This window comes from Spinacia oleracea, chromosome 2 (genome assembly GCF_020520425.1).
Source record: "Spinacia oleracea cultivar Varoflay chromosome 2, BTI_SOV_V1, whole genome shotgun sequence".
Lineage (NCBI taxonomy): Eukaryota > Viridiplantae > Streptophyta > Magnoliopsida > Caryophyllales > Amaranthaceae > Spinacia > Spinacia oleracea.
The window spans coordinates 106,319,383-106,335,539 of NC_079488.1; the positions used below are offsets into that span (position 1 = coordinate 106,319,383).

Here is a 16,157-nt window from a genome sequence, read left to right on the forward strand (position 1 = left end):
CCAATGAAAAATAAGATTTCTAATTTATTTTTGAATTAAAAAAATCGATTGCCATGTAGATAATCAATTAGGTGCCACGTAGATAATTTAATTAATTAATTACTAATATATACAACTCCATAAAAAATCAAACACTGTAATAATTTTAAAAAAAAAAAACTGGTTTCGGCCAATGAAAAATAAGATTACTAATTTATTTTTGAACTAAAAAAAATCGATTGCCACGTATATAATTAATTAGGTGCCATAAGATATTTTAATTAATTAATTACTAATATATACAACTCCATCTAAAATCAAACACTCCAATAATTAAAAAATAAATCTAAAATAAAATTCATCCAAAATCAAACACTAATCTGAAGTAAAATAAATAAAAATCAATTTAAAATCAAACATTAATCCAATATTAGAGCGCCACGTAGGAAATCTAATGGTTTCGGCCAATGTAAAATAAGATTTCAAAATAAAAAAAAATCGAGTTCCGCGTAGATAAATAATTAAGTGTAACGTAGATATTTTTTATTAATTAATTATTAATATTACGCATATACAATTTCATCCAAAAACCAACACTCTCATAATTTGTAGGAAAATTTGGTAATATTAATCCAACCTTTGGCCGATTTTCTTTTATTAATCCCACCTACGACATATTTTTTAATAATCCCACCTTTACTACCCGACGACTTTTATTGGGCTTAAGTGGCCGGTAATCGGTGAAAAAGTCAACGAGATGGTGATGAATTGATGATGATGACTGAATATATCGAGAGAGAGTACTGCCATGTAGAGAAATAATGCCGCTTACAACAGTTTTATGACCTGTTGGGCCCAATAAAAGTTGTTGGGTAATAAAGGTGGGATTATTAAAAAATATGTCGTAGGTGGGCTTAATAAAAGAAAATCGGTCAAAGGTTGGATTAATATTACCAAATTTTCCTAACCTAATTTTTAAAAAAAAATCTAAAATAAAATTCAATGCAAAATTAAAAACTAATATAATCTAATACGAAGTATATAAAATTGGTATATACATAGGATTTTTATTTAAACTTAATAATTTAATAGAATTCGTGCATCGCACGGGCTAAAATCTAGTATAATATATAAAGGGAATTTTTTCAAGAGCATTGGGAACGTTCACGTAGGAAAGTCCAGTCATAAAATCGAATATTAATTATTAAAAAATATAGTAAAAAGATAAAATTCAATTTTTAATATTTTAAGATAAAAGCATAAATAGATAGAGTTTTGAGAAAAACAAAATACTGATTTATCAATTTATATAAACTCAATTTTCTTCTTTAAAAAAAATATACAAACATGATACCCTCGGTTGCTGAAATTCTCCTTTTTGTCATTATCAACTCCTCGAACTCTAGACCTTCCACTGTCTCCTTCTTCCATCATTGAGAATAACCGTCAAGCAAGACATTCCTTTAACACAAGAAAGCTTTCTTCGTCAAATAGTTTTATTTAATTTGTCTCTTTCTTATAATTTGAAAAGGAATTTGGTTTTAGGATTGTTCTGATTTAGCAGATGTTGGGTGATTCAGAAATCGTAAAGGGGAATGATTTTCATGTTGGAGAGAGTATTTGTTTTCTTGAGCAATGTTGAGGCACACGCATACTTCATCACTTCATTGTATTTTCATTATTAATTTTAATTTAGTTATTTTATTATTTTCGGTTTAATATACTCCATCCGTTCCTAAATGTTCTTCCCGTTTTCTTTTTGGCGTTCCCACCCAGTTGAAATCTATACTATTTTTTACCATATTTTTTTCTCAAAATACCCTAATATCCCTTTCTATTTACCAAAATACGTGAAGATTCTACCCATATTCTATCCTAAATTTCCCCACCTTCCTTATTTATTCATTCACCCTTCCCAATTCACCCACCCTCTCATCCCTTTACAACCGTCTTTATCACTCCCTCTCTTTTCATTTCTCTCCTTTCTCCTCGCGTTTTTCTCTCTCTCCTCCAAAACCTCTCTGATTTATCAAGAACTCTAAATGTTCTTCATTTCTCTCCTTCTTCCTCTCACGTTCTTCTCTCTCTCCTCCAAAATCTCTCTGATTTTTCAAAAATAATAAATGTCTCTCTCCTCCAAAATCTCTCTGATTTTTCAAAAATAATAAATGTCTCTCTCCTCCAAAATCTCTCTGTTCCTCAGATCTGAAGGTTTTCGACAAATCGCCACCACCACAACCACACCTCCGCCGCAGCCACTACCCTCCAAAAAAAACTGTAGATCAAGAACTTTAAATTCCTTCAAATATGTATTATGACTTTAGATGGTGAAATTCGACCATGAAAACTCTAGATCTAGAGTTTTCATGATCGAATTTGACCTTAAAATTCTCAAAATCGTGGATTGATGATAAAATTTGACGGCGGCGATGAAATCGAACGAGGTAATTTCCGGGTAATTATTTCTGGGTAATTTATAGGTAATTATTTGTGGGTTGATGTTTCGATTTTTCTGGGTTGATGTTTCGAATTATCTGGGTTGATCTTTATTTCTGGGTTCATGCATGTTTCGAATTTTATGGGTTGCATTTTCTTGAATTTTCGCTGAATTTTATTGAATTTTTGTTGAATAATCCATGCACATGGAAAATCTTTGAATTTGTTGAATTTTTGTTGAATAATCGCTGATTTTTTTTGAATAATTTTAATCGCTGAATAATAATTGAATTTTTGTTGAATAATCGCTGAATTCTTTGATTTTTTGTTGAATAATTGTTGAATTTTTGCTTAATTTTATTGAATTTTTGTTGAATAATCCACAGGGATAATCGCTGAATTTGTTGAATAATTTTGGTTGATTAATCCCTGAATTTTGTTGAATTTTTGTTGATTAATCTCTGATTTTCGTTGAATTGTTGTTTAATTTTCTCTTTACTTAAGATTAAGACTTAAGTTACAGGACGAGGATTAAGGGAACTATCCTATGTGTGGGTGGACTCTAGGGGGAAGACTCTAAGTGTGTGAAGACTCTGATCTATGAGGTAATTCTAGGTGAATGCAAACTCTATTGGTACTTAACTTGGTTTGAGTGAACTCTTATTGTATAGGCTTTGAGTGATGTTTGAGTGTTGAAAGAGAAAGCTTCAGAGTAAAAGCATTAAGCGTAGTTGTTTGAGTGAACAACTATTATAAACTTTAATTTGTATAGGAACTCAATTAAGGTCCGAGTTTCTAATAGGTTTGCAACTGAGTTGTTATTTCTCTATTATGGTGAAGTGTTGTAGAGAAAATCCAGAGTGGGACGAGACTTTCTTTTCAGTTGGGCCCTGGAGAGTTTTCTCGTGAAAATATCTCTTGTGCATTGTGTTCCTATAACTTTTAGTTTTGAAATTCCACCATTATTTTAGCTATAAGTTCCTAGTACAATTCACTCCCCCTAACTTGTAGTGTTCCTACTAGAATAACATTTGTATCAGAGCCGGAACTAGTAACAAGCAAGAAATCTTGTTGAGTCAAATTCCTGACGGAGATAGAAACTTACAAGAAACTCCCAGAACTCCAGAAGGTTACTCAACCATGAGACCTCCATTGTTCGATTGGAAATATTATCCATATTAAAAGAATAAAATGGAAATCTTCATTAAAGCCGAAAATTATAAAATATGGAGAGTACTTGAAGTTGAGAACTTTGAAGTTACAACAACAAATGAAGAATATTAGGTCATCCCCAAGCCAATCTCTCAATATGATAAGTCTGATTATATGAAGCTTGAAATAAATGTATGTCATGGCTATTGAAATGGTGCATTGTGGTTTTGGTCGTCCTAATGAATACAACCGTATAATGGGTTGAAAGACTGAATTATATTGAAAAGTAAGGTGTGAAACTGAAATTAGGCTAAAAAAAACAGGGCCTAAGTTGCATCCTTAACCAAATGTGAAATGGATGTAATTTAGAGTAAAGATTACATTGGGTTTGGTCGGGCCGGTCGGAAGCACGCCCCAGCACGAAAAAAACACGACATGACACGAGCACAAAAAAAATACGACGAAGGCATGAACACTAAGTCGTAGGTCGTGAATACGTTGTACTAGGGCTGTATTTTTTTTTATTATTATTAAAAGCACGACACGACAATTCACATTATATTAAGTGAAATTAGGCTTAAACAAGAACGTACGACACTTGCCGACACAAGGTCATGTGAGCTGGTAGGGATGTCAATGGGGCGGGGCGGATGCGAATGTAGGTCTCTCCATCCCCATCTCCACCTAAAATTTTCATCCCCATCCCCGCCCCATCACCCATGGCGGGTACAAAATTCATCCCCATCCCCGCCCCAACGGGTGTAAGCTAAAATCCATCCCCGCCCCACCACCCAACTGGGTATCCATCCCCATCTTATCCCCGCTTCATACCCGCGCTAATACCCGCCTAACTTTTCTTATTTAGCAAACATTTGTCATATATACAGAGTAATGAAAGTTAACTATTGAAAAAAATGCCTTATGACTAAAGTAACATATATAATCGAAAATAATACTCGTCATAACAAAAAAAATCCAAACAAAAAACTTAGTCTCACCTAAATTCATACTATCACCTAAAGATGCAAATAAATCCAAACTCACCCCATCACCCATTGCGGGTATGAAGCGGGGCGAGTGGGGATGGGGCGGGGATGGGGCATGTTCAACACAAAATCCACACCCGCCCCATCACCCATGGCGGATACGATTTTTATACCCATCCCCGCCCCATCACCCGCCAAACCTACCTCCATCCCTGCCTACTTGGGGCGGATGCGGGCGGGTCTCCTGCATGGACCGCACTTTTGAAATTTGTGACTCAACACGACTAGAGACATTACAAATGGGCTTGATTTGGGACGGACCTAAGACATGTGAGCTTGTCACAAAACACGACTTGACACGATCCACATTCACCTTTAATTTAAAGATGATATGTTAATATTGAATTGGGTCAGTTGAACTACGTTACTTTGCTACGTGACGACTGACGAGGAACACTCTTGAATACTTTTTTTTGTTGCAACGGAACACTCTTGAATATGATATTTCTATAATCGTAAATTGACTAGTTTGTTTGTTTCATAATGGACGGTATTACTTATTTGGATATGAAATTGGGCAGAAATTAGCATGACAGCGTTCACTCTTACCAGATGAGATACCAACTACACGTCTACACATTTTAAACGACGGATCCCACGATGCAAATTGATTTCGGTTGAAAATACCTTTTCAATTAATTAATTAATTAATCCAGCCACCTCCATCTAAGGAGAACTGGAGAAGATGTGTAGTCCTCATTATCACGTGACGAGAAGCTTCTTTTAATTTAATTTAATTTAATTTAATTTAATTTAATTACTCCCGATCGTAAAAAGGTCAAATATTGTCTTTATATACCATCACTAGATTTACATCATGTTTTAGAACAAACCACATAAAGTTTTCATACTTTCACTCAAAAAGTAAAAACCGATCTCCTGCGACACCATCCCGATTCCCGGCCACTCTAGCCACCACCTAGTAAAAGGCATTACTACATTAACATGGTGGAGGCCGACCAAAAAGTCCCTTTACTATTAGAAAAAAACAATGGATCATCAATTGTAGTTAATCCTCGTCAAAATGATTACTATTTTGAAGATGAACTTCTCTCTAAACGGGTATGGGTTGAATCAAAGAAGCTATGGCACATTGTGGGTCCGACAATTGTAACCCGTATTGCCGCCTACACTTTATTCATCATTGCGCAGTCCTTCGCCGGCCATATCGGCGACATCGAGCTCGCTGCTGTCTCCCTTGGCTCTAACGTCATCCTTGGCCTTACCTGCGGTCTTTTGGTAATTCAATTCCTCTTTTTTTTTTTTTATAGGATATTTAATTTGGTATTACTCAATTGAAATTAATTTAGAACTAGATGTCTAAATCAGACGTCAATTGATGCAATTCGCACAGCAACAAAATAAATAATCAATTGATGCACTTCATGTTTATTATATACTCCGTATTTATAATTTTAATTTTAAGGAGTTAGGGACTTGTTTGTAATTTATAAAAATGTTAAGCTATTAACTTAACCATTTGAGTCATTTTAATAAATTAGCTTGGCCAATTTGCCCGGAGAAAGTTGTAAAATAGGGATTTATGTAATAACTAAATAAATTAAAATTAAAATTAAAATTAAAATTAAATGATTATGTAGCAGTGGACCAATATAAATATTAAGCTAATTTAGTAAATTAACTTGTCTTTGGCATATAAACTGGCTAGAAAGTTGATTAGATTAAAATCTTAAGTGACATGATTGCCTAAGCCTAATTTAACAATTAGTTTATCAATGAAGTTGCTCTTAATGCATATACTCTTTTATTTTCTTTTCTTTTTTGGTGCATTGGATCGTGGTCCTTGATATGGAGTTAATCCGAACGACTCAAAATTTCCCATTTTTAGTAACGTAGTCTTCTCTCATTTATGATTTACTTGTATTGTAGTTGTAGTGGTGTACCTGTATTAATTAAATGATTGATTATATTCTTAATTCAAATATGGTAAAAAGTTCAAATCCCTTATCTCGCATTTATAATTCACAATGATGTTGTGATTTGTGAACTCGTGGCTCATTTATACCAAAAAAAAATTTAAAAAATTTAAAAAATATATCGTGATACAGATTACGCTAATACAAAACCCAATCTTTTATCCACCTTCGTGTCCACGACTACCATGAGTCTGAGACTCTGAGACAAAAGTGGTGTACAAAGTACAAAATTACTTTTCTTCTAAGATTATTCTTGCATGGACCTGGTTCACAATAACATTAATGTGGACTAAAAATCGATAGTTTTCTGTAGTACCTTTTTTACACTCATAGTGACCTTTATTGTTCATATAGTAACTATAATAAATTAAACACCAAAATTCTTAGACATAGTAACCATTTTTTGAAGCATAATAACCCTGTGTTTTTAAAAGCGAATTATGACTTAAAATCACATTATTCAAGCATAACATGTATCGACGACACTAATTTGATATTTTTTCCCCATAATAATCTTAATAAAATGCCAAAATAAATTAGGAATAAGTTGTTGACTTTATTTGAAAGCATGATCCACAATAAATTTAGTGTGAACCAAGTCCATTTAAGAACTAGTGTTTCTTCTAATACTCTTTCAGACCTTCCATTTACAAGTATATTTTTATATACTCCGTATTTATAATATATACTCCGTAATTACTTTTAGCATGTATGGAAAAAAATTATTGTTAGTTGTTACGGAGTACATCAAATTAAAGTTAAGCTCACCCAACTCATGTGATGTGAACCCTCTATCCTCTTTTTTCGTACATTTGTTTCATTTCATGTGGATTGTCTCAGTCACTCAACATCTTTCCAAAAATAACAAAAAAAAAAAAAAAAAAAAAAAAAATGTATAGAGTATAACAGATTAAGAATTGTTTGAATGAACAGGTTGGAATGGCGAGTGCACTAGAGACGTTATGTGGACAGGCATATGGTGCAAAAAAGTATTACATGTTGGGTGTGTACATGCAAAGATCATGGATCGTGTTATTCACATGTTCTATCCTTCTATTACCATTGTTCATCTGCACGACCCATATATTAAAGCTATTGGGTCAACCCAATCACGTTGCGGATCTAGCCGGTACAGTCGCCATATGGCTAATACCACTCCACCTATGCTTTCCTTTTCTTTTCCCGCTGCAGACTTTCCTACAAAGCCAACTGCAACCCGGGATCATGGCTTGGGTTTCATTGGTTGGTGTCGTTTTTCAAATTATCGGGTCGTGGTTATTAATCTCGGTTTTCGGGTGGGGTGTCAAGGGTGTTGCGGTTGCTTTGAGCTTGGCTTGGTGGATACAAGCTTTGATATTGTTTGGGTACATTGTATGGTGGGGTGGTTGCCCCCTTTGCTGGGATGGTTTCTCTATGGAAGCTTTTTCTGGTCTATGGGAATTCGTCAAGCTATCCGCTGCTTCGGGCGTCATGATCTGGTACATTTTTCTACTCTTAGCATCATAAAAAAAAACAATCTAACTTGAACCTTTTTTAACATCAATACCAAGTACAGTATTATTTTTATTGTTCCATACCGCGGGGAACTCGTTAGCAGGCTCGTTAACATTAAATCACCAACCAATATGGTTCAGACTTCAGAGTATGAATTATGCAATACAGATTTCGAACATTGGTCCTAACATTTAAATGCGAATTAATTATTGGATAAGAAAGATGGTTGTAATCATAAAAAGACCCAAGTGCATCTTTTATTGGTTTGTTTTGGGTATCCCCTTCCCTATTTTTTAGGGGGGATTTTAGTGAAGTAGGGTAACGAAGAAGAGTATGCCGACTTGTGGACGAGGTCATATACTCCTATCCCCTTTCCTATTTATTACTCCCTCCGTCCCAAAATTATTGTCCTGTTTGACTAAAAACACGAATTTTAAGAAAAGTGGAACATAGTGTATGGAAATTTGAAATATAGTACATTGATGTTGAAAAAATAGAATGTAATACATGTAAAAAGGAATAAAGTACATAGATAAGTGAAAATAGTACATGTAAAAAGGAATATAGTACATTTTTTTTTTAGAAAACATGACTATAATTTTGGGACGGAGGGATTACTAATTTTATATGCACGCAATGCGTGTGAAATTGTATAAAAACTTAAAATTGTGTTATTACAACTAATAAAATCAAATCATAGGCACTAAAAATTCACTCGCAAAGTTCATATTAAAAGTAGTGAAGTCATATAATACGCCGATCTTGTAAAATAGTGTAACAATGTAATAATTATGCCGACAAAATATCAAAATCTTAGTTTCAAAGTAAAGTAATTACTCCCTCCGTCTCGGAATACTCGATCCGGTTTGACCGGCACAGAGTTTAAGGGACTTGAATTGAATTATTTAATTTAATAGGTAGTAGTTGATAGTGGGGTATTATTTTAATGTAGTTAGTGGGAGGTGGGTTAAGAGGTAGGGTTGGGGGAGAGTAGGGGTTGAATTTTTAATTATTTTTTGTATGGAGTAGGGGGTAGATGGGTTAATAGGGGTGAAGTGAGAAATAATATAATATTATTAGAATATTTCCATTTTTAGAAACAGGTCAAGTATTAAAGGACGGCCCGATAAGGAAAACAGGTCAAGTATTCCGGGACGGAGGGAGTAATTAAACATATAAAATAATGTATTTCACTTTTTTCTCTTGCGCATAATATACTTGCCTAACCACATTTTGACCTCTGCCCAATCGAGGGATTTGAGGGGGGGGGGGGGGGGGGATATTAGTGAAGTAGGGTAACGAAGAAGAGTATGCCAACTTGTGGACGAGGTCATAAACTCCTATCCCCTTCCGTATTTTTTGTGGTGGATTTTAGTGAAGTAGGGTAACGAAGAAGAGTATGCCGACTTGTGGACGAGGTCATATACTCCTATCCCCTTCCCTATTTATTACTAGTCTTATATGCACGCGATGTGTGCGAAATTGTATAAAAACTTTAAAATGTGTTATTACAACTAATGATATCAAATCATAGGCACTAAAAATTCACTCGCAAAGTTCATATTTAAAAGTAGTGAGGTCATAGAATACGTCAATCTTGTAATCTAAATAGTGTAACAATGTAATAATCATGCCGACAAAATATCAAAATCTTAGTTCCAAAGTAAAGTAATTAATTAAACATATAAAATAATGTGTTTTACTTTTTTCTCTTGCTCATAATATACTTGCCTAACCACATTTTGACCTCTGCCCAATCGAGGGATTTGAGGGGGAGGGATTTTAGTGAAGTAGGTTAACGAAGAAGAGTATGCCAACTTGTGGACGAGGTCATACACTCCTATCCCCTTCCGTATTTTTCGGGGGGGGGGGGGGGATTTTAGTGAAGTAGGGTAACGAAGAAGAGTTGGGGGGGGGGGGGTGGGGTGGGTTGGATTTTAGTGAAGTAGGGTAACGAAGAAGAGTATGCCGACTTGTGGACGAGGTCATATACTCCTATCCCCTTCCCTATTTATTACTAGTCTTATATGCACGCGATGTGTGCGAAATTGTATGAAAACTTAAAATTGTGTTATTACAACTAATGAAATCAAATCATAGGCACTAAAAATTCACTCGCAAAGTTCTTATTTAAAAGTAGTGAGGTTATAGAATACGTCAATCTTGTAATCTAAATAGTGTAACAATGTAATAATCATGCCGACAAAATATCAAATTCTTAGTTTCAAAGTAAAGTAATTAATTAAACATATAAAATAGTGTGTTTCACTTTTTATAGGTACTCGTGCAATAGCACAAACACATACGGAGTACTAGTTAATACTCCATCCGAATCTAAATGTTTTTCCCATTTAGAATCTTGACACTATTTATAATGGAAGAGAATCTTATGAATTACTTTCAGCATATAAGAAAAAACATAGTCATATGGGGTCATGTTTGATTTGTCTCAAACTCTCAATAAATACTTTGACAATATGAAAATTTTATCATTTTTAATAACACGTAACTAGAGATATTAACGATGTAAAATGTGCATTGGCATGTGTGTCAATGAGAAATGGGAAAAACATTTAGATTCGGAGGGAGTAACTTATAACAGTTACATACATTTCTAAATTCTAAGTTTCTAACATAATAGTGTTTCCATATTAGAAACTAACATAATATAATAATTAAGGATAACATTTATATAATACATATCCCAAGTAAAAGTATTATTTTTGGTATATTTTCTATCTATAGAGTATAATAAGTGGTGCATATTTTTGGCAGCTTGGAGTACTGGTACTCTACCGCATTGATGTTGATGACAGGAAATCTGAAGAATGCAGATATAGCCCTGGATGCTTTGTCCATATGGTATGATGTTAAAACTTCCATCACTAAGGATTATTGTCATAGTTTCCGGGTTTTTGTCTTCTTCTTCTTCTTCTTTTAGTATACTCGAATCTTCTTCCATCTAAGTATGATATTATATTAATTAATATTAATGTTATTTTAGAACGTCTTTTTCTTGTTTGGTACTCCATATTATGGTGTATAATCCGTCATCTTTCTGTTTTTCAGCACCAGCATCAATCAGTGGGAAATAATGATACCTTTTGCTTTCTTTGCCGGAGTTGGGTAATTCCCTCTTCACCCTTCCTTTTTCCAATGATCAAATGATAATCCGTATTAATTAAGGATTAATGTTTAACCATTTGCATAACATGCAATTGAAAATTGTTGATTTAATTTGACGATGTATGTATGTATGAATGAATGGAATTGGAACAGTGTAAGAGTGGCGAATGAACTAGGAGCAGGGAATGGAAAAGGAGCAAGATTTGCAACTATAGTAGCGTCATCAACCTCTCTCGCAATAGGGATTGTGTTCTGGCTATTGGTTATGGTTTTCCACGACAAATTGGCTTTAATTTTCTCAAACAGCCAACCTGTTCTTGACGAGGTTAACAAACTCTCTATCCTTTTGGCTTTCACCATCCTCCTCAATAGTCTCCAACCCGTTCTCTCCGGTAAGTAAATTTTTATCACTTTTATTAATTACTCTGTATTATAATTGAACTAATTAATTGATTTAACTAATATATGGATTTTTGGACACTTTTTAATATATTAGTATCGCTTTTTTTTTTGTAGGTGTCGCGGTGGGATCAGGGTGGCAAAGTATTGTAGCCTACGTTAATATTGGAAGTTACTATTTCATAGGCATCCCTCTGGGCCTTTTGTTGGGATGGAAGTTACATGGGGGAGTTACGGTAAATACTTTTACATGCATACATTTAACTTTTTTAATAATATATAATCATGCTCACTGTGCACCATTGTCCACCTTCTGAATTGCGATATATAACAGAGTACTGCACTACGGAGTAAATTATTGATGACATCTTGATAAATGTATGAATTTATAGGGTATATGGGGTGGAATGATTATGGGAACCGGAGTTCAAACTGCGATATTAGGCATCATTACAATGAGATGCAACTGGGAGAAAGAGGTACGTACTGGATTCGATCCTACCCGATCTGATTCGCTTCGAAATGATCGACCTTAATTTATACTACCGCCATTTCAAACTAATGATATATACATCTTCCGATTTAGTCTCTGTTTCATAATATTTTTTGCATTGTGATTTATTCTATTATGAACCTGAAAATTTATTATCTTAGCTTTCTTACCTAACAACATTTACAATTTTCCAATCAATTTCTCTTATTTTATTCATTTTTTTCTTACACACAACCACGTTTTCACACATTTATCTTACTTTATCTTTATTTTTATTATATTCACTTATCTTTTTACACACTCTTCCTCTTTTACCTAGATATTTGTTAAATAGTAATTGTAAAGATCATTTTAAAACAGAGTTAATAGTATAGTATTTACACCTTTAAATGAATGGCTCAAGTTTCTTTCATATATATATGGTCTAACTTCCATAACAAATTAACAACGTGACTAATATAAGGCGTGTATGGTCTTAATTGCAGGCTCACAAAGCAAGCACACATATAGACAAGTGGGAGACAATATAACAACAGAGCTTGTATTTATGAAATTAGTGTATCTTTTCGATCAAAACCGATGACTTGTAGCCGTTATCGGACGTTCGATCAGTTTGTTCTTTTAGGGCGTAAATGAGATTCTTTTTTGAGGGTGCGTAAATGAGATATGATATTCTTATTAAATATCACTTGAAATATAATACAAGTAGTTGTTATGTAGAGAAACAAATCAGCATTTTTTTATTTTTATTTTTATGGGTGCATATAAGACTAAAAGAAATTATCATATTGATAATGTAGCTTGAACTAGCTTTGTAGCACCATTATGCTTCCAAGGCATCACCAATGATAATAAATACACAGTACTTTTTTTTTTTTTTTTTGAGGGGAAAAATAAGCAATATCATTATTGTAAATCAAGTTCAGCCAAAGTGATAAGACTTTGGGGAAATACACCAAGACAGATACGTTCTGACCCAACTTCGACATTCCACCTAGCAACTAAGTGGGCAATTGTGTTGCCCATCCTACGAACGTGGGTACAGGAGAAAGAAGTGAAGGAGCTGCTAGCCCTTGCAATATCATCATACAATAGATAAATAGGGGATACACCCTCACATTTCTGCACAATCGTTCAGACAATATTAAGAGCATCACTTTCCAGAACAATGTTGTTGTACCCCAATCTTTTCGCCAACGACATGCCATACAGCGCTGCCCCTGATTCAGCCATCTCCACAGACCAACTCGCCTCAATCCTCTTCACCGCAGCCGCACACAACTGACCCATACCGTCCCTTATCACTACGCCAAAGCATACTCCACCACCACCATGAATGTGAGCATCCACATTAACCTTGACCCTCCCATCAGAAGGAGGAGTCCAGTGCCCCAACGAAGGAACAACAGATGGGGAAGCTTGCATACACACCTTAGCATTGTAGGCACAATAATCATAGCCCAGCTTTACGAAACCAGATGCCACACTTATGGGTTCCACAATCACCGACTCGAAAACTTCTTTGTTTCTGCAGCACCATACAGCCCACGTCAGGGCTGCGAAGGTTCGCAGCTTCTCCTTGTCCACTCTGCTAGCCACCCATTCAAACCTCTCCGCGAAAGTAGTGCCAGGAGCATCATGTAGCACATCTAGAAACTCGCTGTGCTCCCAAATTACACGGGCATGCTTACATTCGAAGAGTGCGTGTATGATGGTTTCATCACCCGCCCCACAAATCGAGCACCCCTGTGTGGGTTTGATATGCCGTCTAAAGAGGACACCCATTGTTGCTAGACTCCCCTTACACGCTCGCCTGATAAAATGGCTCAGTTTCGGTGGACCACCTAGTTTCCATACCAGCTGCCACAGGTCTGATTCGTGGGCACCAAATTGTAGCTGCCAAGCTCGAGTGTGGCCCAACATGCCAAGCCAGTAAGCTGACCGAACAGTATACATTCCGTTTGATGTAGGCCACCAATACTGCCGATCCTTTGGCCACCGTTGTGAGAGGGGAATATCAAGTATACTCTTTTGCTCTTCCTCAATAAACACTTCCTTCACGGCCTGCTCGTTCCAGCAATTATGTTCGAAATCAATCAGGTGCGAGACAAGCAGATTCGGGTCACTATTACCTTTTGGGGTCGGAACTAAGTGAGCACCGTTCCCAGGCAACCAAGCATCATCCCAAACGCGTATCGACAGTCCATTCCCCACCCTCCACTTTAGCCCATCTAGAAGCAGACACTTCGCCCCCCAAATAGACCTCCATGAATAGCTTGGATCATATCCTCGCCTAGCCTCCATAAAGGACCCATTCTTGTAATATCGGGTCTTCAGAATATTACCCAGTAGAGACCCATCATCCTCACGAAGGCGGAACCCTTGTTTAGCAAGTAGTGCATGGTTGAAACATCGGAGGTCGCGAAAACCCAAGCCACCCATTGCCTTAGGTAAACAAAGGGCTTCCCACCTATGCCAGTGAAGCTTATTTTCCGACTCCTTATCCCCCCACCAGAAGCGGGCTAAAATAGCATGAATTTCATCAATGAGGCCATCTGGTATTCGGAAAACACTCATCATGTAAGTGGGAATGGCTTGTGCCACCGCTTTTATCAAAATCTCCTTTCCGGGACGTGACAACAATTTCTCCTTCCACCCTTGTAGTTTTTTCCATATACGCTCCTTTAAGCAGGTGAAAATGGATTTTTTTGATCTCCCGATAACAGTTGGAAGCCCTAGGTACTTCTCGTGTCGGTCCACCTCCCTTACCCCCAACGTCTCCACAATCGCCGCCCTCCTTTCCGGCTTAACAGACCTACTAAAGGCAACTTCAGTTTTGCTTAGATTGACTTTTTGACCCGAAGCTCTCTCATATTTACTGATTATATCAGCAACTCTAGAGCATTCTTGCGAATTTGCCTTTGTGAAGAGGATACTGTCATCGGCGAAAAAGAGATGGGACACCCTCGGCGCCCCCCTGCATATACGAGCTCCATGAATAAAACCCTCCCTCGCAGCCTTACTCAAAAGGGACGAGAACGCCTCCGCGACAATGAGGAAAAGGTACGGGGAAATCGGGTCCCCTTGCCGAAGTCCGCGACAATTAGGGACAAAGGCACTCTGCTCTATTGAGATGATTTTCCCCAACATTGGTTTTAATTTATTTGCCAATGTCTTGGAAATGATCTTGTATAACACATTGCACAGGCTAATCGGCCGGAAATCAGTCATACCTTTGGGCTCATTACACTTCGGGATCAACACAATGCACGTTCGATTTGCGTCACTTAGGCTCACCTCCCCATTCCACCAAGCCTTAACAACACAATACACAGTACTTTACTATTGAAAGTTCGATCTTTATGCTTTGCAATATGTGGTCAAAATATAAAAATTACCATGTATAACTTTAGATTCTTACTATTATACATCAAAACATTAAATTATGTTGTGGGATCTTGTTAAATCTGTCTCAATATATATTTTCAAGATATTAACTTTTTACGGACTACTCCTTGTGTTTCTTGTTGGTTTTCTTGTTTTGACTATACATATTTGCTAATACACATCTTTGACCATCAATATCTTTAATTTGGTGTTAGTATTAAAAAAAATTGACACAAAGATTCTTAAAGCACTCGTTAAGACAAATCAAACAAGACCTCACATGACGGTGTTTTTCTTATATATTGGGAATAAATTAGTGATTCTCTCAAATTTAAATAGTTGCAAGACTACAAACATGATAAATATTAAGAAACGGAGGAACATAATTTTTTAATACGAAACTAGGTATATTAATGATTGCATATGCATTGGAACCCGTTTAAATAGTTAGGTTAAAAAAATCAAGAACAGAAATAAAAGTTTTTTCTTTTATAACGAGTACAAAAAAAGGTAGTGACTAAAGAGGAATAAGACACATAATACAATGTGTTTGAGTGTCCAATTGGCTTACAATCGGGTCAACCTACTATCAAGCCCACTAAGGCTTCCTCTCCTTCTGACTACAAAGGATACAACTCTTTTGTAAGGCCCAATCCCAACAACTTTTTATCATCAAACACTAATGCACCTTATATATGTCGATATGAG

General features: G+C 35.8%; 1 protein-coding gene across 1 annotated transcript; it reads left to right on the top strand.

Annotated features, from left to right (window-relative positions):
* Nucleotides 1-5,425: 5,425 nt before the first annotated feature.
* Nucleotides 5,426-12,848, top strand: LOC110785617 (protein DETOXIFICATION 27-like). Its single transcript, XM_021990104.2, has 8 exons — nucleotides 5,426-5,852; nucleotides 7,484-8,028; nucleotides 10,820-10,906; nucleotides 11,114-11,170; nucleotides 11,324-11,562; nucleotides 11,687-11,805; nucleotides 11,962-12,048; nucleotides 12,548-12,848. The coding sequence occupies exons 1-8, from the start codon at nucleotides 5,559-5,561 to the stop codon at nucleotides 12,590-12,592; spliced, it is 1,473 nt and encodes a 490-aa protein (XP_021845796.1). The 5' UTR covers nucleotides 5,426-5,558; the 3' UTR covers nucleotides 12,593-12,848.
* Nucleotides 12,849-16,157: the final 3,309 nt, after the last annotated feature.